This window comes from Euleptes europaea, chromosome 2, assembly GCF_029931775.1.
Source record: "Euleptes europaea isolate rEulEur1 chromosome 2, rEulEur1.hap1, whole genome shotgun sequence".
Lineage (NCBI taxonomy): Eukaryota > Metazoa > Chordata > Lepidosauria > Squamata > Sphaerodactylidae > Euleptes > Euleptes europaea.
This window is the reverse complement of record NC_079313.1, coordinates 27,467,144-27,491,075: the sequence shown is the minus strand read 5'-3', so window position 1 is coordinate 27,491,075 and position 23,932 is coordinate 27,467,144. Positions and strand designations below refer to the sequence as shown.

General features: G+C 42.6%; 1 protein-coding gene across 1 annotated transcript in view; it reads right to left on the bottom strand.

Moving 5' to 3' along the window:
- Positions 1–16,043, bottom strand: part of RGL1 (ral guanine nucleotide dissociation stimulator like 1) — a 123,566-nt gene extending 107,523 nt beyond the window's left edge. Inside the window, exons 1-2 of the mRNA XM_056845125.1 lie at positions 15,975–16,043; positions 14,327–14,437 (exon numbers count right to left, since the gene is read on the bottom strand). Of these exons, the coding sequence (XP_056701103.1) occupies positions 14,327–14,437; positions 15,975–16,001 (138 nt within the window). The 5' untranslated portion in view covers positions 16,002–16,043. The remainder of the gene's footprint in view (positions 1–14,326; positions 14,438–15,974) is intronic.
- Positions 16,044–23,932: the final 7,889 nt, after the last annotated feature.

The following is a 23,932-nucleotide window of genomic DNA, read 5'->3' as shown; positions in this document are numbered from 1 at the left end:
GAGATCTCCTGCTATTACAACTGATCTCCAACCAATAGAGATCAGTTCACCTGGAGAAAATGGCCTCTTTGGCAATTAGATTCTGTGGCACTGAAGTCCCTCCCCTCCCCAAACCCCACCCTCCTCTGGCTCTGCCCCCAAAATATCCAGGTATTTCCCAACCCAGAGCTGGCAACCCTAGTTGGGGCTGGAGTTGGTATGCGGTTCATGTTGTACCTGCGTACCTAATCATGCACTATTAGTGCAATACCTATGCACATTAAAAGAGGAATTTGAAACAGATAGACCCCCAAAGAGAAAAACCTACCAGAGGGAACCATCCCACCCAAAGATTTAGCAGTGCCTAAAAACAAGAGTGCAGATTCGTTTACCCAAAACATATTTTTAAATGTTGCATGACAAATTGGAATTATGAAGAATGCACGTTTATAACTGATGAAGTACAATAAATAAAATGGATTTTTATATCTATATCAGGAAGCCAAATTTCAGCCTCATTAATTATGACAAAACTGGAAAGGAAAAAAAAAACGTTTAAAATCTTTGCTAAAGTAAATTAGCTTGCATCTGCCTTCCAGCAATGAAGGTAAGTATAGCCTTGAGTTTGCTCTCAAAAGTTACTGACCATTTATATGATGGGTGAAAATGAGTTCCATATTTCCTGAGAAAGAACCAAAAACCTCTACAATATTATACAAGAAGCTATTGCAAGCAGCAATTTTTTAAAACAAAGAATATGACTAAGAGCACTCTCTACGGATAAAACAACAGTTCAGGAATTTGTCATTTATGTATTAACTCTTATTTATTAGGGGAGGTGGGGAATGCTATAACTTGCAAGCATTTTTGCTCTTGGCAGGACTTAAAGTTACATGACCTCAATGAAGAAGTCTTCTTAGAATTGGGGAGGGGGGTGCATAGAGGGGTTGCTTCAGTTAGATAATGAGTCCACTGGGACAGATCTCTCTCTGAACACTTTCTGAAACCAAGGAAGTATGTTGAAGAGAGAACACATCTACGTCCAAGAGCCAAAAGAGGCCAAATTTGTCTTCACATTACAGAGATATTATCTCACCCCAGGGGCAAAACAGTTCAGAACTGTCATGCTTTTCAATACTCAGAGGAGGCACCCCATTATGTCTAAAATGGAGCACGGTACTATGCAACATGCTGCCACCTAATAACACTCAGGGGTAGGCTGAAGTAATATCAGAGGCAGTGAACAGACCTAGCCCCCAGCCAAATGGTACTTCCCTCTGTGTGTTTCCCATTATTTTCTTTTACATACGGGGATGACTGTCATTTATTGCTATGGGTGAAAAATGAAGCACTTCACTGGGGGGTGGGGAGAAGAGAAAGAGGAATTTTAGGAGGGGGGACAGAGACAGCTCCAGAGTGATGTTGGAGGGTGATGGGGTTGTGGGATAGAGAAAGGGGTGGATTGGAAAGGAATGAGACAAGGAGGCTGGATCCCTCCCTTTGCAGCTCGCCCACCCCCCCTTCCCACTTGTTTTGGCCTGATAGCAAGTAAAGGAAAGTAGTTTTATACAGCTCTGATCTGGACTCTGATCTGGAGAACCGGGTTTGCTTCCCCACTCCTCCACATGAGTGGCGGAAGCTAATCTGGAGAACCGGGGTTAATCCCCCACTCCTACACATGAAGCCATCTAGGTGACCTTGGGCTAGTCACAGCTCTCTTTGAGCTCTCTCAGCCCCACCTACCTCACAGGGTGTCTGTTGTGGGGAAGGTGTAAGCTGGTTTGATTCTTCCTTAAGTGGTACAGAAAGTCAGCATATAAAAACCAACTCTTCTTCTTCATCATCCCATCCTGAGGACAGAATCCAAGATTCTAGACTTCTTCCCTCAGATCCTTAAAAAGTGGCATACAGCAAACAGGAATTAACCCTGGCATCAGGCACAACTAGGATTGCCAGCTCTGACTTGGGAAATTCCTGGATATTTAAAGGGCAGTACCTTAGGAGGGCAGAATCTATGAAAGTCATGCCACCGAGTCCGCCCTCCAGCAGTGTCATTTTCTCCAGGGCAACTAATCACTGAATATCACTTGTAATTATGGGAGAACCCCAGGCCCCACCTGGAGGTTGGCAATCCAAGGCACAATGGTCTCATTGAATATATGCTGAGAATTGCGTATTGTAGGCATATATAAAGTTACCTTGTCTTGAATGCTCATTTTTTTACCTGTGGCAGGGGGACATTCAATGATAAGCTTGAATACTTGAGTGGCCAGTAGTGGACTACGGGTAAAGTACCATAGTGCTATGAAACTTGGTCACTGTAAAACCAATTCCTAAGGGGGGACTATTTCCTAAGGGGAGGGTTTTGTTTCTCTAGAACATACCTTTTAAATATTTGGTGGGTGGGTGTTTTGTGGTAGGATGGGATAACAAATAACTCAGGCAACCATCACCAACAATCAATCAGTGGGTTGGGCTTTCCTCCACTTTCATTAAAAATGTCACGCTGCGCTAAGTGGTCACTCCAAGAACTTAAGTCCTTACAGCCACAGAGGGAACCTGCCAGTAACTGAAACTTAACATCAATCTGTAAGAAACTGTATGTCTCAGCACAAAGCAAGGCTGAGTCAACTCCTAACAATTTTTAATTAGTATGTCCAGGAAGTCTAAAAACACACACACACACACAAATATACGTACTCTTAAGCTGCTAAGGGATATGTCTTGTTGTTATTCCCACTGGCCTGAATAGAGAGAGCTTTGTGCTCGCAGCGTTTGTTCACCCCAGTTCTTCGGAATACCACCGCCATGTGGTTTGCCTGCTTATACTTATTATTTGACAACTCCTCGTCTTTCTAGAGCAGTGGTTCCCAACCTTTTTTTGACCAGGGACCACTAGGACTTTTTTGTTCGGTGCAGGGACCCCAAGGTTCAAAATAAAAATTTGAAAATAAACTTTAATCATAACTGTTAGTTAAACATTAAACTTAGAATAATATTTGAATATATATATATTTATAATAGAGAACTTTTAATTGAAAATATTAATTTATTATGGGTTTGTAACTTTGTTTCGCGGACCTTAATTTAGTTCTCGCGGACCCCTGGGGGTCCACGGACCCCCGGTTGGGAACCAGTGTTCTAGAGCCTTCTATTTAGCTAGACTGAATGCTAACCCCTCTATGGTTTGCAGGGCAGGATTTTGAATATACCATACCCAGACAGGATCTGTCCTTGCTCCTCTGGCTCTATTGATTCATTAGCTCATGCCCTCTTGGAATGCCCCTTTTACGAGGAACTTCGATCACATTACATCTCTCCCCTTTTAACATATAAATCTAATGCCTCTGTGCCTGACATAATGCCTTTTTTACTAAGTGACAGGGATCCCAAGGCTACATTGTCAGTGGCAAGATTTGTTTCAGTTCCTGTATCACTCAAACATTAGATATATGCTGCTCAAGATCAATGGATCAAGGAGCTTCTAAGGGGTAAAGGAAGGAAAGGAATAGAGAGAGCCATGTACAAACACTGCAATTAAGTGGTGCAAGGCGTCATGAGAGACTACTGTAGAAAGCATATCCTCCAACACCAGTTTTTATCTCTGAAATGGTGGAGGCATACCTGCCAACACCAGAGCACCCCCTTTTCCACAACTCAAATACAGGAAGTATGACAAGTTAGAAGTTTAATCATATGAGGGACAAGCCACAGGAATAACTAGATTTGAGTCCAGTAGCACCTTAGAGACCAACAAGATTTTCGGGTATGAGCTTTCAAGAGTCAAAGCTCCCTTAGTCACATCTGACAAATGGAGTTTTGACTCCTGAAAGCTCATAACCCAAAAATATTGTTGGTCTCTGAGGTGCTACTGGACTCACATCTGGCTGTTCTACTGTAGACCAACATGGCTACCCCTGGAAGCCATAGGAATAATAAATGTAATAGTTTATTGCCACCGAGGGACAAACCTAGTATCTTCCTAGTCTCCCTTAATGCTCTCTAACTCTGAGACCCTTCAGCTTTTCCCCTCTAGCCAGCAGGGATTCTCTGTAAATTCCCATCTAATATGTTCCTTATAATAATGTGTCTCGAAATTCCATCAGTCGCTACAGAGAGTATGCGCTTCAACACTGGAACACTCCTGTCTTCATCTCTGAGATGTTGGAAGTCAAAATTCCAGAGATGAAAACAGGGGCATTTCAGTGTATTAGTGATACCCTCTTATTCTCACACTAAGGGTCACTGTCTGTGTGATTGTGCACATATATTTATAGTACAAGTATGTGCACTAGAGTTAAGATGCACCCCCCAGCTCCAAGATTTAAGTTGTAAACAGCTATTGAAGCAGGCTAAAAGCTAATGGAGTTTATTACACACGTGCCATACTGCCTACATTTTAAAAAGACATTCTCAATGACTCTCAATGACAGTTGTCACAGGGAATGCATCAAAGGACTTGTTCAGAGGGTAAAACTAGATCTAACGGGCTTCAATTACAGGTAGGGTTGCCAGGTCCCTCTTCGTTACCGGTGGGAGGTTTTTGGGGTGGAGCCTGAGGAGGGCAGGGTTTGGGGAAGGGAGGGACTTCAATGCCATGGAGTCCAATTGCCAAATCAGCCATTTTCTCCAGGTGAACTGATCTCTATCGGCTGGAGATCAGTTGTAATAGCAGGAGATCTCCAGCTAGTACCTGGAGGTTGGCAACCCTAATTACAGGAGGGTAGATTTAAGATGAACATTTGGAGAAACCTTCTCAGCTGGAACCAATTACCTAGTGGGGTGATGAGCTCTCCCTTTCCGGAGGTCTTCAAGCAGAGGTTGGACAACCATCTGTTGGGAATGCTCTAGGCTAGGATTTCTTGCATTGAGGAGGGGGTTGGATTAGAGATGCTATAAAACCCCTTCCAGCTCTAAAACCTCATGATATAGACACCACTGAGGGACAAAGATTTACCAAGAGAGTATATGGTAAGCAGGATGGCTCAAAAGAGACAGAACACAGAAAGAAGTATGCCCAATACAGCTGTCTCGATCCCACCCATTGTCCCGGACGGGTGATCACAAGCCCTTCTACAATTCACTCAATTTGCAAACAAAATACGAATTACAGCATCATTAGAAAGGAAATGTTGCCAAGGCTAGACAGTAAGAGGCACAATAATAATTTAGGTAATAAGTTCTATTCTAACATAGAAGTACAAAGACTTTCAATTTAGAACTTACTCATAATGCAGCGGGGGGGAAATTGACACTCAATGATATAAAAAATTACGTTTTGTTACTGATGTCCACCTTCTTTGAAGTCGCCAAAGACTTGTCATCATGGTTAAGCAATTTGTCTTTGTTAAACCCCACAATGAGAGAGAAGGGGTTAATTTATTTCTGTACACAGCAGGAGTGGCTCTACCATGAAGTTAGATGCAGAAACAGCAGAACTGGTGAAACAGTGAATTCTCTTCTAAATAGCAGCTGCTGCTGCCACAGCTCGCTGCATTTTGATCTCTTCCTTGTCCCTAGTCCCTGACAGGACATTTTTCTCCCTCCCGCCATTAAAATCATCCCTCTCTCATTTCTCTCAAGAGGCCCCATCATCTCCCAGTCCCACCTCACTAGACCAGTAGTTCTCAACCTTTTTCCGAACATGGCCCCCTTCCGACCTTGTTTCCTTCCTGTGGCCCCCCTGTCCTACCCGTGGAAAGGTAGCTATTTAAATGTTTTGTTTGTAAACAGCCAAGGAACAAAGAAGCATAAACAGCCACACAAAATGCACACATGCAGTTCTTATTAGGGAACTGAAATTTACAAAAAAATACCCCACAAAAGGGAATACAACACGCTAATAAACAACAATGTTCACATACAAGGGAGAACAAAGCCTCTACCACCATTGCACAAGATTGTGTGTGTGTATGTTAAGTGCCGTCAAGTCGCTTCCGACTCATGGCGACCCTATGAATGAAAGTCCTCCAAAATGTCCTATCTTTGACAGCCTTGCTCAGATCTTGCAAATTGAAGGCTGTGGCTTCCTTTATTGAGTCAATCCACAAGATTACAGCGATACAAAAATCCACAGCTGCAAACAATGCATAGAAGTGCAATGAAGAAAGTCATGTGTTAGGTTTTCATGTGTGTCTGTTTTCTTCACTTCCTTCTGTGGCCCCCTAGTCTCGTGCCGTGGGCCCCCAATTACGCAATTTTCACGTGTGGCCCCCTTGGAATATCCTGCCCCCCCGGGGGGCCATATGGCCCAGGTTGAGAACCACTGATCTAGACAGACACGCTGTCTCACACAGTGGCCAGCCAGGGCCAACAACAGGGCACAGAGACCGAGGCCTTCCCTCGATGTTGCCTCATGGTACTGGTATTCAGAAGTTTACTGCCTCTGAATGAGGAGGTTCCCGCTAAGTCACCATGGTTAATAGCCACTGATAGACCTATCCTCCACGAATTTAATGCCTTTTTAAAGCCATCTATATCCGTCACTACATCCTCTGGCAACAAATTCCACATTTTAATCACTTGTTAAGTAAAGAAGTAGTTTGTTTTTTCCATCCTGAATCTACTGCCCATCAGCTTCTTTGGATGCTATTGAGTTCTAGTATTTTGGAAGAGGGAGAAAAAGTTATCTCTGTCCACTCTCTCTACTCTGCACATCATTTTGTCATATCCCCACTTAGGCACCTCTTTCTAAACTGAGAAGTCTCAAACTCTTCACCCTTTCAACACAGAAAAGGTGCTCCTACCCCTTATCAGCTTGTTTGCCTTCTGTACCTTTTCCAGCTGTGAAATGTCCTTTTTGAGACACAGTGACCAGAACTGCACACAGTATTCCGAATGAGGCTGCACCACAGTACTATATAGAGGCATATATATATATTGGCTGTATAATAATCCTGTATTTGATTATAATTTCCACTAATTTGCCTAGCACCATGTTAGGCTAAGCAGCCTGTGATATTTTGGTTCTTCTCTGGACCCTTAAAAAATCAGAGTAACATTTGCTACTCTCCTGTCATCTGGTACAGTGGCTGATTTTAGTGCCAAACTACATATACTGATTAGTACATACCGTAAACAATCTCACATTTGAGTTCCATAAGAACACTCCGGTATATAGGACCCGGCAAAGAATTGTTGGTTTTTAATTCCCACATTGTCTCGAACTTCACCCATCATCAATTAACTCTGACTCAGATCTTCAGTCTCTCTCTGCTCTTCCAATACAGGACAAGCTAGCAGAAGAACAGCTCTTCTTCTCAAAGAAAGACAGAACATCCTTAGCTCTGCCACGAACTACTATCCTAGTCTGTTCCCCTCCATTGGTTCCCAGTTGATTGAGCTGGGATGTTGGCCTGTGGTTTCCATACTTCCCCAAGGGGGGAAATAGGAACCCAATTCCTTCAGTAATCTCTAGTTTGTGTTAGGTTAGAGTTAGCAGAGAAGAAAATATTTTATTTTGCAGAAGAAGAGGATGCATTTAGAAAACGGTTATTTTTCTGGCTGGATCAGAGTAAGCAACCATGAAAGATTCTTGCAAGCTAAACTTTTCTCAGCACCAGAATTGCTTTCAGTCAACTGAAGGTATTTGCACTGATAACCTATCGGCATCTTTCAGTGTCCCCTTCCCCTTCCAATGTTCTTCCATCCCTTCCTTTTGCATGTTTTTGTTTCTCTTTGACTATGATACCATTATTGTAATGGAAACGATAAGATTAAGCAGGAAATCTCAGAATTCAGTGTACTGTCTGTTTGGGATTACTGAGTCCTTTAGGAAAGAATGGTTGCTTCCACATTAAGCAAAATCAATTTGTAAATGCTGATCGGAGTTCCATCTCTGCCTTAAACACAGGATTGTCACATTCACAAGCCCCATGACTAAGGGCTCCCTTCTACAGAAACCAGAAATCTCGGCCACACTGCAAAGGTGGAAGAAGTGCCACTGATCTCATTCCGACTGCATGCGACAGCCTAAGAGTCCCAACACTCTCTGAGTCCCCTCCTTTTTCTTACCCTACCCACTCCTCCCACAGAAGTGAATGGTCCCCATCAATAGCTGTAAGATATGTTTATGAGACTACAATTTAGAAGTCTGCTGAGATAAGGGCAAAGACCATCCATCCCCAAACATAAACAGCTGAATTATGATTTTGACTATTTAGCCAAGAAGCCAAAACAACTCAAACTAGAAAAGATTCAGCTGGTGAGGCTAGACTCATCTACCACCAAGGACTTCTTATCCACAATGTTCATGCACATTAACTGTGCACCACTAATATATGTAAATTAACTGACCCTCTGCCTCTAGCATATCTTGGTGCTGAACAAGCTGTACAATCCAGCCCTCTTAGAACACTGACTTTGATCTGCCAAACACAAGCTTAAAAAATCTGACTACAAAGGTTGTTTTTTTTAAATCTGCTATTACTGGATTTAAGTTCCCTTCTCAGTGGCCTTGTGCCCTAGCAAAAGCGGCCATCTGTGAAAAATATTCAAATATTTTATTTTTTTCCCACCCATCCTTACTACAAACAGGAGTAATTGATGGGAAATCTGCCACCCAAAGAAGGAAGCAGATTTGAAAATCATCTGTCCTCTTGAGAACACTGCGTACTTCTTGGGAATACGAAAAGGGAGAATTTCTTGCCACTATCTATATGCAGGGCAAAGTTTACTTATCTTGCCCAAGGAGGGTGCTCTATAACACTGCAGCTCCGACACAAGGATTCTGTTTAAATTAAATCCAAAGGCAGCCAATAATTTAAAGATTCTTGGAACTATGTATAGATTATTTTTTAAAAAAAGATATTTCACAAAACAGCAAGAATTCACACCTTCAAGTTCCACACAAAAGGGCATTTTATAATTACAACAAACTAGGGTGGATTAAAATTAATTATATTTATTAAAAATCATAAAAGATGGATTTTTAAATTTAAATCAGATTTTTTTCATTTAAATTGGATTTTTTGATATTTTTCCTCAAAAAGCATTTTATCTAAAAATAGTGTTCTATTTAAGGTACATTATAGTTAGGGTTGCCAGGTCTGGGTTGGGAAATACCTGGAGATTTTTTTGGGTGGAGCCTGAGGAGGGCGAGGTTTGGAGAGGGGAGGGACTTCAATGCCATAGAGTCCAATCGCCAAAGCGGCCATTTTCTCCAGGTGAATTCATCTCTATTGGCTGGAGATCAATTGTAATAGCAGATTTCCTGCCACCAGCTGAAGGTTGGCAACCCTATTTAAAGTCCAAAAGTTATTCATCATGAAATAAGAATTGATTTTTAATTATGTAGCATGTGGCTGTATATTCATGTAATGTTGAAATTTTTGGGTAAATGAATTCCATTAATCCATTCACAATGTCATGCTATGCCAGAGGTCTCTGTAAGATTATTTTGGGCAATTTTTCTATCTAGAAAATATTATCACAGATGCTTGTGGTTTTGCAGTTCTCAAAACTATGCTTTTGTGTCTGAAGAGATATGCCTCTTCTTCAGAGCAAAAATGTTATAAAATAAACATACAGAGCTGAGAAAAATACCTTAATCCCATTGCTCCTTTGCAAATCTGTTCACAGTGTAGTAAAATGGATTGTAAAGAGTTAACTGGAACCTGATTATGGGATGGAGGAAAACTCCACCCCCTGGACTGTCTTCTTGTTCTCAGTTTCTTTGTTAGTCTGGTTTTAGTTGCAATAAAGAAATTGTGTTACCTTCTGCAATTCATGTGAGTACAAAGATTTACTTCATTACCACAGTGAGATCACAAAACACAGAATCAACCCCTTACCCTTTAAGTGCTAAGTTTCAAGAAGTTCAATGAACAGAAGATTAATTGGAGTGGAATAGATCTGCACAAGGAACTAAGTGTGAGGAGGGAGGGGTAAGCAGTAAAAATGACGGGGAACCTTCTGAGCACAATTCTCCACAAGTCTTGGGATCTTTGTGGGTATAGCTTGAGGTTTATCGTATTATTTTCTCCCTGGAGGAGAATCCAATAAAGGCAGCAAGCCATACAAGAGACTCAATTTGGGAATATTTTAATGACATTCCTTTGGGTAAGGCAGACATGTGTGCAAAGGCAAACACTGCAACAAAGAAATGCAAAGCCTGGTGGCCCAAATGAAACAACATCATGAGAAGCGCTGTTTATATAGAAAACCATGATTTAAATACAGTCTTACTGACTAGTGATTTAAGTCATGATTTAAATCGATTTAATTTAAATCAAATCCACCTTGCAATAAACAAAGTGAGATACTTAAATAACTTAAAGAAATCTTTTTAAAAAATTATTTTTAGAGTTTCTAAGCTGTCTTTATGCCATGGGGTACTCAAAGTGGCTCACAAATGATTAAATATTTAGCACCCTCATTAATAATTCATTTATTTATATCCCATTTTTCCACCGGATGGGCATATGAAGCCACTGATGGCAATGAAACCTCAACACAATACATTATCTATAAAACAATGAAACTTTATAAACAGAACACAAATCCCATCATAAAGCACAATCTAAGCCAAGTTCAGAAATGGCTCTGTACAAAACACGTACATCACGGGGATTTCTGATTGTGCGGGCCCCAGTTCCAGACCTCACTGATGGTCACTCCTTGAATCTCTTTTTCAAGCAGGACCCACTGGTGTGGGTCCTCAACTTTGCTTCTGTTCAAGCTGCACACTTTCTCGTGGCAGAGGCAATCCTCTGCTGCTAACAGCATTCCTCTGGCACTTGCAGCTTCGATCTATGGATGACCTTCAATGAGCCTAAAAGCAACCAGAGCAAGAGGAAAGGACTGTGCAGCAGAAGAGAACCACCACCACAGATTAAGAGGAGTGCAACTGGAAGTCAGGCTTAAGATCCAGGCCTACAAGTGCAAAAACCATACCAGTCTTAACTATCATGATCATTACCTTCCGAAATTGGGGGCAGGGGAGAGAATAAGTGCAATGATAGAGCATATGTTAGGTGGTGTGGCACCACTGGAGGAGTCAGATGTGACCCCATTCTTCCACCATGTATGGTGCCTAGTTTGCATAAGGCTGTAGCAATCATTCCATAGTAACCAACTCTATCAAGTGGATCCTCAGTTTCTGTAAATATCAATGACACTGAAGAACGGTATAGGCTGCCGCTGCCTTGTTAATCCCATTACGTAAGAGAGATAAAGAAATATTATTCTTCCCTAGGGTTGCCAGGTCTCTCTTCACCACCGGTGGGAGGTTTTGGGGCGGAGCCTGAGGGGGGCGGAGTTTGGGGAGGGGAGAAACCTCAATGCCATAGAGTCCAATTGCCAAAGTGGCCATTTTCTCCAGGGGAACTGATCTCTATTGGCTGGAGATCAGTTGTAATAACAGGAGATCTCCAGCTAGTACCTGGAGGTTGGCAACCCTATTTCCCCACCCCGCCACCCAGAGCAATGATTAGTGTTGCCAAGCTCTTGAATGATCCAGAATTCTTAATTAAATGTAAATTCTTCAGGATTCTAAATCAGGACAGTCAAAGGATTCCGAGTAATAGGAAATATTTTATAATTAGTCCTGCTTCTTGTTGGTGTATTATCCTTCTTATTTGTATCTCACTACCATCAGTGGAATTGCAGTAAGTTAATACAAGGAGTTGACCAAGTCCTGTACAATGTACCCACATGTTTCATCCGGCTGGGGGAAACACAACCACTGCATAACAGCGCAAAGTAAAAATGTACGTATGTAAAATAGAAAGAACAAAAAGACAAATAGACATAAATCTACTCTTTTTTTTTCAGCAGGCCTCACAGCAGCTTACTTGAAGCCTCCGAGAAGTTTCCTATTCAAGCACTGATCAGTCTAAGAACCAGCATGGTGCAGTGGTTAGAGAGTCGGACTGAGATCTGGGAGACCCAGGTTCAAATCCCCATTCTGCCATGGAAGCTCACTGGGTAACCTTGTGCCAGTCACTCTCTCTCTCTCAGCTTAACCCACTCTACAGGGTTGTTGTTCTGAGGATTAAACAGAGGTGGAGATAATACTATTGTAATCTCCCTTGGGGAGAAAAGCAAAGCAGAGTACAAATAAATAAATTAGCTTTAGCAGCAGTAGCATGAGCCCCCACACCATTTCTCTGGAGGAATACAGTATCCAGTCCAGAACAAATACAAATTTTTCTGTACCTAACAATTTTTTCCTTTTTCTTTTTAATAAGATAAAAAGGAAAGAATTTATGGCTTAGAGTAAAATCAAGGTAATTGTTCTGTTGTTACGAGTACGAGATCTCCTACCGAGTAGGCAAAATGTGAGGTCTTGGAAAGCAGGAACATGGTCATGAAGGGTAACTCTTAAGTATTCATAATACTCAGAAAAATCAATAACAATGAGCCATTTGGTACCGATGTTCCAAAGAACTGTTATCAACTGTGAAACCAGACAAGGAGTGGCATGACATTGGACATTTTTACGGCTGTTGTGTTGAAATATGGAACAGTTCTATATCTAAGCTATTTGTGGGTATTTTTAAAAGGATGGTTTTAGTTTCATCTGCTGTGACACGGCTGTTTTTCTTACTAGCATCAGACTGGTATGATGTGTTAGCGGATTTTTGTATTTGTTTCTAACTATGTTAATTACCCCAATTTGGCTAGTAATCTCAATAAATGGATAATAAACAAGGGATAACACAGAACAGCATGCAGTGAAGAATAATCTGGATTTTGGAGGAACCAATTTGCTAACCCTACTGAACTTGCATACCATAAAACTAGCTCCAGCCTCCAGAATACTGGCTTTCAAAGCCTGCTCCATGGAATTCTGGGTTCTTTAGAAAAACCTATCAAAAGTTTCTCAACAAGTAGATCAGTGAAGTCAAACAAGTGTCGCTGAAAAGCACAACTTCCCCACCTATACCAGTCTTCTCTTGCAGCATATTATTCATTATTATGAGCCCTGTGCAGCATACAACGTTCCTATGGTGGACAGCCCAGCAGTTCCTTGGCACCAAATTACTCTGAAAGGAATACTCTGTCTGAAAGGCATTGCTCTAGACTTATCCAGGGCTAACCACAACAAAAGGAAACATATGAAGTTGTTTTACATAAGAGTCAAACCCACTGATCTACCAAGTTCTCTATTGTGCATTTTGATTGATAGAAGTGCAGGCATGTGCTTCCCGCCATCCCAGTCCTGCTACCCTAGGCTGTAGAAATCACATTTTTATCCCACCCTTCCTCCAAGGGTCACATGGTTCTTCCTTCCTTCATCACAACAACCCTGTGCAATAGGTTAGGCCAGGGGTCCCCAACCCGCCAACCCCTTTTCTGGTGGTGACTACCAAGTGTGTTTAGGCAGTGAGTGGGACCAGGTAGGGCTTTTGTCCAGCAAGGCTTCTGGTTGACTATTGGAAAATTGACTGTGCAGATTTTTTAAAAATATTGCTTTGACAGCCGTCGCCACCACAGCACAAGGATCTGCACTGAATTACTGAAGGTAAGCTGCATGACCCATTTGGTGGCTGGCTCTGCCTCCTGCAGCAGGCATTTTGTGGCTTAGCCCACCATGCCATGTCAGAATTCCAAATGTGCCCACAGGTTCAAAAAGGTTGGGGACCCCTGGGTTACGCTGAGAGAAAGTAATTGGTGAATTTCATGGTAGAGTAGGGATCTTCTAAGTGGAGGTGTCAGGGATTAAACCCAGGGCCTTCTGCCTGCAAAGCCTATGTTCTACCATTTCTCTCTTATGTAAAGAGACAGGCAAAAGCATCAGAAACTTACATCCCTTAAATATGCTACAATAGGCCTGGTGGGAGGGAGGCACTGAAACTACAGCTGGCCAAAACTCTTAAGTCTCACGTCTTTCAAACAAGAAATGAATAACCCAAATGGGTTTTTAAGCAGAGGCTAGAATGCCACCTGTCAGCAATGCTGATTCTGTGAACTTAGGCAGATCATGAGGGCAGGAAGGGTTGTATCAATGTTTGGCTCTTGTGGCCCCCTCTTCCATGCTCAGGGAAATGCTGATCGCCACTTTGGGGTCAGAAAGCAATTTTCCTCCAGGCCAGATTGGCCATGTTTTTTTGGCCATCTTCTGGGTATGGACTAGGGGTCATTGGGGGTGTGGGGGGAAGGTAGTTTTGAATTTCCTGCATTGTGCAGGGGGTTGGACTAGATGATCCTGGTGGTCCCTTCCAACTCTATGATTCTGTGATTGTAAGCACAAAAGAAGACCTGCAAGAATTTTAATGTTAAAACCTGGCTTTGGCACAGTTTACAGCACAGCCGCTCTCTCTTGGAATTCAGTTCTTTCAACCAGGACTCCAAAGTCCACCAAGCATTTGCACAAGATGCCAATGTGGCTTTTTTTTTTACTCACCCCTAGCCATCTCACTCCTTTATTGGCAGCCTGTTGAATCTGCACTCTTTTCAAGGTGACATGGTAAACCGCTCCTTCCTCTACCTCTTCACCCCAGTCCTGAATTGAGCTCTGCAACAGGAGAAAAACCAATGCAACACTATAAATAATAATAATAAGGACGACGACGACGACAATTCCCCCCTAAGCAAAAATCTAGGCCAGCTACTGCATAGCTTGTGCCAGAAACTCTGTGCACAGGATGAGCCGTACAAAGTAAATATAACAATTGCACCAAAAGGCAGAAAAACTTTTCAATGGAGGCAAAGCAGAGAGATTCTTGGCAAGCGGCCCTTTCCTGTGGTATCAGGACACCCTGAGTTTCCAGTCAGCTTATTATTTTTTCCAGGACTTTCACATACTTCAAATTTTTTTACAGTGTCTTTTTTTTTTAAAAAAATAACGAAATACTCCCTTCTCCCCCCACCTCCCAGTATTATCACTACAGTTTCAACTGCAGAGCAGGCTGCACTTTCGTATGAAAAATTAGGCAGGCAGGCAAATTACATTCAAACAGGCATTTAAATCACACTAGCGTTTCATTTGTAACGAAACGATGCTCTGAAATCATTTCAGAGGTTTCATACAGCAACAACAACAACAAAAGATCAGGATATGAAAGCATGAAAACATCATATAGATTCCGTCTTTTTCTTAAAGTTACAGATGTCAGAAGGCTTGTGCGGAAACAGCCATCCTAACCGTTGATGCAACTTTATTTGAAACCTGCGCTGCATCCAACCCCATGGTATTTCCTAAAGCAAATAGAGCACATGTTTAAAGAAAAGAAACCCCCTCCTTGCCATTCAACCAGGGAGAAAAAGACCCTCCGTTTATCCCAAAAAGTTTATCCAGCTAGCTTTTCTCCGGGAATGTTTCTCCCTGCCTTTTGCCACATCATGCGCGCTCGCAGAACCCAATAGATTCTTTTCCAAGGATGGCCAAATTAACAGAATTCCTACATGGAAATGATATGGAATAAAAAAAAAACTTGGGCAAAGGCCATCACATATTGGGATAAACTGACAAAAACGGATTTTACTATTTTAGTTAGTGAGTTATAGAAACAAGCTTCTTTACTTTTCCATTATTGCTATTAACAACTTTCAAAACTGTTTAGACACTTCCGCGGAAGTCAGGTGACGGGTCCCTTTTTAAGGTGGGCGGAGGGTCAAAAGGGTATTTTTGCTTTGTTGAACTGCAGAACTTCGTATAATTATAACTGATACTCTTTTGAATTTTCTTCTTACGTTTTCTGTTATTGTTGCATTTCTTTGTTTTGTCTGAGATTATAAAAATTAAAAAAAATTACCAAAATAAAAAAAAAAGGAACCCGATTGATTCTTTTCCGGATCAGTATCATTTTAAAAACAGTTATTCAGTAGCAGAAAGACCGAGAAAGGGGGAAGGGGGGGGAGAAACATTCTTGCAACTACATTGTCCGGATCCAGCGCTCGGGGAGGGGGGGGGTTGGGAACTCACAGCTCGCCGATCTCCCCTGCAAAGCAACAGACCCCAAAGGAAGCCCCGTCCCCAACAGGCATCCCCCGCCTGGGAGAAGCCTTCCAGGAGGGGGGGGGGGGACAAAAAAAACCAAAGCTTTCGTTACCATTTTAGCTCTCCAAAGCAGTTTCATCCTTAGACGTCTCCCCGCTGCGTCGGAAGGGCATGACGGGTCCTGCAAGGAAAGGGGGCTTTTGCAAGCCTCTCGCACGCGCTCCTTCCACGCCGAGAGGCACCGCTGCGGCGCGCGCGGGCAGCCAGTTCAGGACCACAAAGAGCTGTGAGTGGTGCGCAGAGACACACAGGGAGAGAGAGAGACAGACTCCTCCCACACCCACACATGCAGAGAGAGAGAGAGAGAGAGAGTGATGTCAGGTTTTCCTGTTTGTGCTTGGGAACTTCCATCCAACTCTCTCTTTCTAGCCTTCAGTAGTCGAAAAGGGCAAGAGTCCAGTAGCACCTTCAAGACTAACACAAATATTTTCTGGTAGGGTGTGAGCTTTCGTGAGCCACAGCTCACTTCTTCGGATATCTGAAGATAGGGTATGCAAAAATACACAAATATTTTCTGGTAGGGTGTGAGCTTTCGTGAGCCGCAGCTCACTTCTTCGGATACCGGAAGACAGGGTATGCAAAAATACACAAATATTTTCTGGTAGGGTGTGAGCTTTCGTGAGCCACAGCTCACTTCTTCGGATACCGGAAGACAGGGTATGCAAAAATACACATTTTCTGGTAGGGTGTGAGCTTTCGTGAGCCGCAGCTCACTTCTTCAGATACCGGAAGACAGGGTATGCAAAAATACACAAATATTTTCTGGTAGGGTGTGAGCTTTCGTGAGCCACAGCTCACTTCTTCAGATATCTGAAGATAGGGTATGCAAAAATACACAAATATTTTCTGGTAGGGTGTGAGCTTTCGTGAGCCGCAGCTCACTTCTTCAGATACCAGAAGACAGGGTATGCAAAAATACACAAATATTTTCTGGTAGAGTGTGAGCTTTCATGAGCCGCAGCTCACTTCTTCGGATACCTGAAGACAAGGTATGCAAAAATACAAAAATATTTTCTGGTAGGGTATGAGCTTTCGTGAGCCACAGCTCACTTCTTCAGATATCTGAAGATAGGGTATGCAAAAATACAAAAATATTTTCTGGTAGGGTATGAGCTTTCGTGAGCCACAGCTCACTTCTTCAGAAGTGAGCTGTGGCTCACGAAAGCTCATACCCTACCAGAAAATATTTTTGGTAGTCTTTAAGGTGATACTGGACTCTTGCCCTTTTCTACTACTGCAGACAGACTAACACAGCTAGAGAGAGTTATCAGCAAGTCATCTATCACCGCTTGGGTCTAAGCCTCTGAAGTTTGTTATCTTATGTTTCTTGATAGGCACCAAGTGCCAAAAGCCGAATTTTAGCTAACCCCTCTCCCTCCTCTTCACCCCTTTGGGTTAAGAAAGAAAAAGAGAAGAAGTGGGTCCCACCCCACTTCTTCTCTTTTTCTTTCTTAACCCAAAGGGGCGAAGAGGAGGGAGAGGGGTTAGCTAAAATTCTATTATCCGGGCGCGTCTGAATCAGGACGTCTGAATGACCCCAGACAGGCGGACAAAATGGAAAGAGGCCTTGCGAAGAGGAAGGAGCTTATCGTCCAAGACAACAAAACGCGCGCACACACACACACACACATACACACACACACACAAGGTGCCTCAAGACGCCAAAAGCCATTTGAACCGGACACCCACCCAACAAAGCCAATGAAAGTTCACTTCACAATCAAATGTTGGTCTTTTCTTTTTGTGCGTGCCACGGGACTCTCTGCCATTGTTTCTTAATCGGAAACTATTTTTAGCTCGAGGGTTTCGAGCCAGCAAGGAGGGCAAAGGACCACACTTTATTCAAGCTGTCATGAGGGAGGCAGACCAAGAGGAGAGAAGAAGAAGAAGAGTTGGTTTTTATATGCCGACTTTCTCTACCACTTAAGGGAGACTCAAACCGGCTTACAATCACCTTCCCTTCCCCTCCCCACAACAGACACCCTGTGAGGTGGGTGGGGCTGAGAGAGTGTGACTTGCCCAAGGTCACCCAGCTGGCTTCGTGTGTAGGAGCGGGGAAACAAATCCAGTTCACCAGATTAGCCTCCACCGCTCATGTGGAGGAGTCGGGAATCAAACCCGGTTCTCCAGATCAGACTCCACCGCTCCAAACCACTGCTCTTAACCACTACACCACGCTGGCTTCTGCAGCATTTTCACCAGTTAGGGTAAATGGTGCCAATGAGGGCCGAACCGGATGTACCACTTGGAATTCTGTGCTCCCTACAACATTTTGGGGCTGGGAGTTGCCCTCAAAAAATGTAAACAGGCCTATGTTGTCCCTGTTCAGATCAGGGGAGCTGTGCAAGGGAAGAGAGGGTTTAATCCTTCCCTCTGCACCATTTTGCTGACCTGATACAACCTCACGTTTGTCCACTCATATCTTTGGGGGAGTCTCTCTTCCCATTAAGAGAATGCAGAAGAGCTTCTCAAATGAGTCCTGCAGCAAATGCAAGTTTTACCTGCACTTAAAGCAAAATCTGTTGAAGCCGTACATGAGAAAATACCTTTATACTCAAGATGTTGGGTGAGGAAATTAAAGTTTCCAAGAGAGATAACCCAGGAAATGCTTTCCAATAGATATGACTAAGGTGTCTATTATGACACAAGAGATACAGCTCTTCCTGCAGGTTAACTTTTACTCTTCTTAAATCTCTGTGTGACTATTACACCTCATAGTAGCAATTAGGTCCCATCTCCTCCACTATACCTCTCCGGCACATGGTAGCAGCAATTACACAGTCTCCTGTTCAGGTAACTACTCCAGGGTAAAAATAACCGGGGGGGGGGGAGAGACACACCTGCATTTTGAGATAACCTAGCAAAATCAGGCAGCAGTTCAAGCATTTGCAGAAATGGTGCACCATAAATCAATAAGAATGCATGCTTTAGTGTAAATCTGTATCATGCTGTATCATGCTGGAGTGACACGCATTACAATTTTTCTGTCTACAGCAATAGGTTAAACTGATAATTGGCTCAGGATCAGGGGACTGGAAAAACTACTACCATGCATATGAGTATGGGACTTGAGAGGAGGGACTCTTTTTAGGGCGTTTCCGCTATCAGAGATGACATACACATAAGACGGGGTCCCTTCTGCTGCCATGCCTCGGCTTTGCCTCCTAAAGCCTCTTCCCTTATAGATCTTTGGTGGTCTTTTAAAACACCTGTAGATTCTTCGGAGGACATTTTGATTTGGGTGAGCCTTGTGTTTCTTGCAGCAGTGATTCTGTTTTTACTGCCACTGACTTGTTTTGATGGATATTTGTTGTCTGGGAGGTTTTATTCATTATTTTATTGCTGCTGTATTTCTTTCATCCCCTTATTGTAAACCTTCATAAGCCACCTTGTGTATGTAAAAAGTAGGAAGTCAGGACCTAAATATTCTAAATAGATAGTATCATCATCTTTAAATCAGAGAGGACATAAGGTTTATCAACATCATGGTCATGCTCTGGATTATGAAAAAGGGAGAGTGAGAATACATCTCTTCTTCATCTTTAAATGTTGTAAAAGCACAAGGCAAATTCCACAAAAGCAAGAGATTTAGGTCATATATTTCTCATATTCAATCAGGGATCAAACTACATTGAAGTGCAACCACCTGTGACAGTCATTCAATGGCCTTTTCTCCATTGCAAACATACACGGCACACAGACCAAGCTGCCTATATTGGAGAAGTGTATCCCATGGGTCTGAAACCCTGTAGGGAAAAAAGCACAGGGGACCTGTGGGGGATGGGGGTGGGGTGGGGGAGTAGCTAGCAGGAGAAAGCTTAAGCACTGCCCCCCTTTCCATGTTTCTGTTACAAAGCAGCCCTTCCAGGTGGGAGGCAGAGCGGGGCTTTGTAATGCAAAAGGTAGCCACTGGGTTAAACTCCTCCCAGGCAGTGTTACATGTAGTTTCACCCTTACATCCTACACAGAAAAAGACTAGAGTTGTATATACGCCATGATTCTGTGACCCAGTAAAAGAGCAAAATTTGGCATGGGGCATAGAATATAGATACAGATACAGCCCAAAGGTTTTTGCCACTATAGATTAATTTAAAAGCCTCCCTCCTTCCTTGGTGACATCTTATACAGAACAGCATGGCAATAAGACATGCACTGATAAAGACCTTGCCAGGATACTATTTAAATTTTTAATACCAGCCATTTCTTCATTTGCTTCCCCTTTACAACTTCATCTGTGCCCTGGACAGCTAATGAAACCAGAAGACTCAATTATGTCTCCTGAAACACATCTGATAAACTGCCTTTGGGAATACCTTCTACGTCATACGTTGAACAGAGGTAGGTGCCCTTGAAATTTTGGCACCACAGGCCGTCACCCAGTTTGCCTTTATGTTTGGGTCAGCCGTACTCAGGTATTCCTAGCCCTTAGGGATATGAAGATAAGCCTGATGCAGGGCCGGGGACCCTTTATATGTCCAGCTGTCCTTTGTCAACAACGAATTGTCGCTGTTTTTTGTGTTGAATATATGCTATATGGTAATTTATGGACCTAATAGGTATCTAAAGCCATTTGCACATAACAAAATATGTATTTTATCAAAGTAATTGTTGAACTGAAATACAATTAAGAAGAAGTATATTAATAGTGAAATAATTATTAAGCTCTAACTTAAAATGATAACACTGTTGCTGTATGTAGGTTTTATTTGATTTGTTTTTTATCTTATATTTTGGAAATGTACATCCAGGTTTTTTTTTCCTTTAAATTTTTTTGGGGGGCCCAAGACAGTGGGGCCCTAAGCTATAGCTTGTTTAGCTTATACGTAAATCCGGCACTGGCCTGATGGTATACGCACTGATTCATGAAGTCTCAGAAGCCATAAGGAGCTCACCAGGGTGACCAGTGGCTTGAGAGCAGGGATTCAATGCACACTTCTTTGTGCCTCCCAAATGCCACCAAAAGCAGTGTAAATTATACAAAACAAGCACCATGCATCTTAGAATTTAAGCTTTTCCTGGCACATAATTAGTAGGGTTGCCGGGTGGGTGGTTTTGGCATGCAATTGCCCGCCAATCTACCAGGCTTCTCCAGAGCAGGGATCACATGTGTGCGCAGCCACTCGCAACACAATCGTGTCACTTCCGGGTTTACCCCCGGAAGCGCCGCATCGCTGCAGCCGCTTTAGCACTCAAAGCCCCGGGTTTGAGTACTAAAGTGGTCGCGGCATTGCTGCACTTCTGGCGAAAACACGGAAGTGACATGAACACATTGCACATGGCTGCGCGTGCATGTGATCGCCCCAGCCCTGCCCCAAAAACCTCCCGTGGATGGAGAGGGACAACCTGGCAACCCTAATAATGAGGTTATTTTGTCATATTTTTATTAACATGCAGAGTACCCACCATTCTGAATAAAAGCCAGCTTTCAAAGAAGCTGTGTTGTGATCCTTTTTGGTCAACTTTGAAAAAGTGTATATACTGTGTAGCTGCTGAGGCATTGATTTAAAAGGGGAAGACCACTGCAATGGCAAAAGGCTAGGGAACCTTTTCTCCCCTTGGACTGTTTTCCCTGTAGAAAATTGCCACTCCCCACCCCCAACTTGCTTTATTTTTGTGTGTGCCATCAAGTCACAGCTGACTTATGGAGATCAAGTAGGGTTTTCAAGGCAAGAGACGTTCAGAGGCGGTTTTCCATTGCCTGCCTCCACGTCATGACAGTGGTGTTCCATTGAAGGTTGCCCATCCAGATACTAACCAGGGCCAACCCTGCTTAGCTTCTGAGATCTGATGAGATCAGGCTAGCCTGGGGCTACCCAGGTCAGGGCTAACTTGCTTCTGGTCCACAATTATAAAGTATATACTGTATGTGTTGGATTGTTACTTGAGTCCATTGGTTTTACCTGTCTCGCTTTTTGAGCACAACATACCTCTTTTGACTCTCCTGTTATCAAACTTCCAGATGTTCCCCTAATCAAATCCATAAAAATAGAATATTTTGGGTTATTGTGTCTGCCTAATACCAAACTAATTTATACACATAGTCCACAGAAGGCTGCAGAGACATTTATTCATGAGCAAATAAAACCCAACATATTTTGAGCGACATAACCCAAACATTTACAGGTTTTTTTACACTAACAAAGTTCATCTAATAAAAGATGCTGCCTTCCTTGTTTTGTAGCTCTTTTTCTCAAGGACAAACATAGCAACAACTGATTATACTAACCCACTAAGATAAGTTACACTGCTGAATTTGCTCCACCTATTGTGGATGAACAAAACCTGCCCCTATGCAAACAGTAAGAATCTGTTTCTAGTGGTTTTGACATACAAAAATAACACAGAGACTAACCTTTAGAGCCATTTATGCAATCAGCTGATACAAGCTTTTCCTAGACCACACTGCATGTAGAGAGTGGTTTTTTCATCAGGTTAAAACCAAGGTACTGCCGAAAAACAACCACCATACATATACGTCCACCAGGAACTTGAGACATTCGAATATTTACAATTTAAAAAAAATTCAAGTTCTCTGCATATAGAAAATTAATTTGTCAGGGAGAAATTTGTGCTAATTTTTTACATGCAGGGAGGTTTTTTTTTTTTTTTGCTTGAATGAGGACTATTGAAAATACAGTGCCCCTCCCCTTGCAACCTGAAATGGTACATTCCAAGAAGAACTTGGATTCTGCTGATATAATTGACAGAACTACATAACTCTTGGACTGTGAAACTGAAGAGTAAGAAATATACATTGTTATGGGTGAGCAAATGTGGCTATTCTGGACTTTCCTTTGCAGTTTGGTTACATAATATTAAGATATGCAAGGAGAGATTTTTCTTGCTGTGGGTTAATTTTCAGCATTTCTCCCCCTCCCAAAATCAAGCACACACATTACATTTTGCTCATGACCCATGAACTGCATCTTTTCTTTTCACAGAACAAAATGCTAAAAAATGTTGTTAAATTCACTGGTTATTTTTTAAAAAACAGAATTAACAAATCAAGTTTTAGACTGAAACACATGAATGAAAGCTGAACAGCTGCTAAATAAAAACCACCCCCTTACATGCAATTATAGCCTAAAATCCATCCCTGACCACTTTCACTTTAATGCTACAGCAATATTGTTGTCTAATATTTTACTTGAGATTTGACCCTATTCCAAAACCTTGATGAAGATGTGATTATTTTTCCAGCAGAAAACCGTTTGCATTTTCCCTTCACATAGCCATTTAAAATATGTAAATAGATATCTAACAACCACAGATATGGTATAGATTAAAAATCTGTACAATGGAGACCTAGGCTAACGTAAATACCGGAAGTTTTGCAAAACAGTAAAAGCAATTTCTGCATACTTGCAGATGGTGCTGGGGGGAGGAGGCTTCCAGTGATCAAAAACTGGTGTGTGTGTGTGTGTGTGCGTGCGTGCGCGCGCGCAAGTCACAGCTGACTTATGGCAACCTCATAGGATTTTCAAGGCAAGAGATGTTCGGAGGTGGTTTGCCATTACGTGCCTCCGCGTGGGATGAGAGGGTTCTGAGAGAACTGTGACTGGCCCAAGGTCATCCAGCAGGCTTCATATGGAGGAGTGGGGAATTGAATCCAGTGCCACTGGGGGGAAAAGAAGATAGGTTTGGGAGGGGGAAACAGGAGCATAGAGAGAACAGGCAGGGGGAAGGGGACATCGCGGGAGTGGCAAGAGAGGGGAAGAAAGAAAATATCAAGCTGGTGAGGCAAGCCGGTGGGAAAAGGTGAAAATGGCACAGGGAAGTTTAGCAAAAGGACAAAAAGGAAGAAGATGGAAGAATGGATGATGGGGGAAGAAAAAAGAGCGTATATGGGGGAGGGTCGCAGAGTCAAAACAGAGAGAGGAAAGAGTTGGACAAGCCAGAAGGGACAAGAGGGGAGAGTTGAAGTCCTGCAAGAGGGAACAGGATTCGCCTCCCCCACAAGTCTACATAGGTCTCCAATTTGTATTAATATTATTTTGAACATCCTGTATC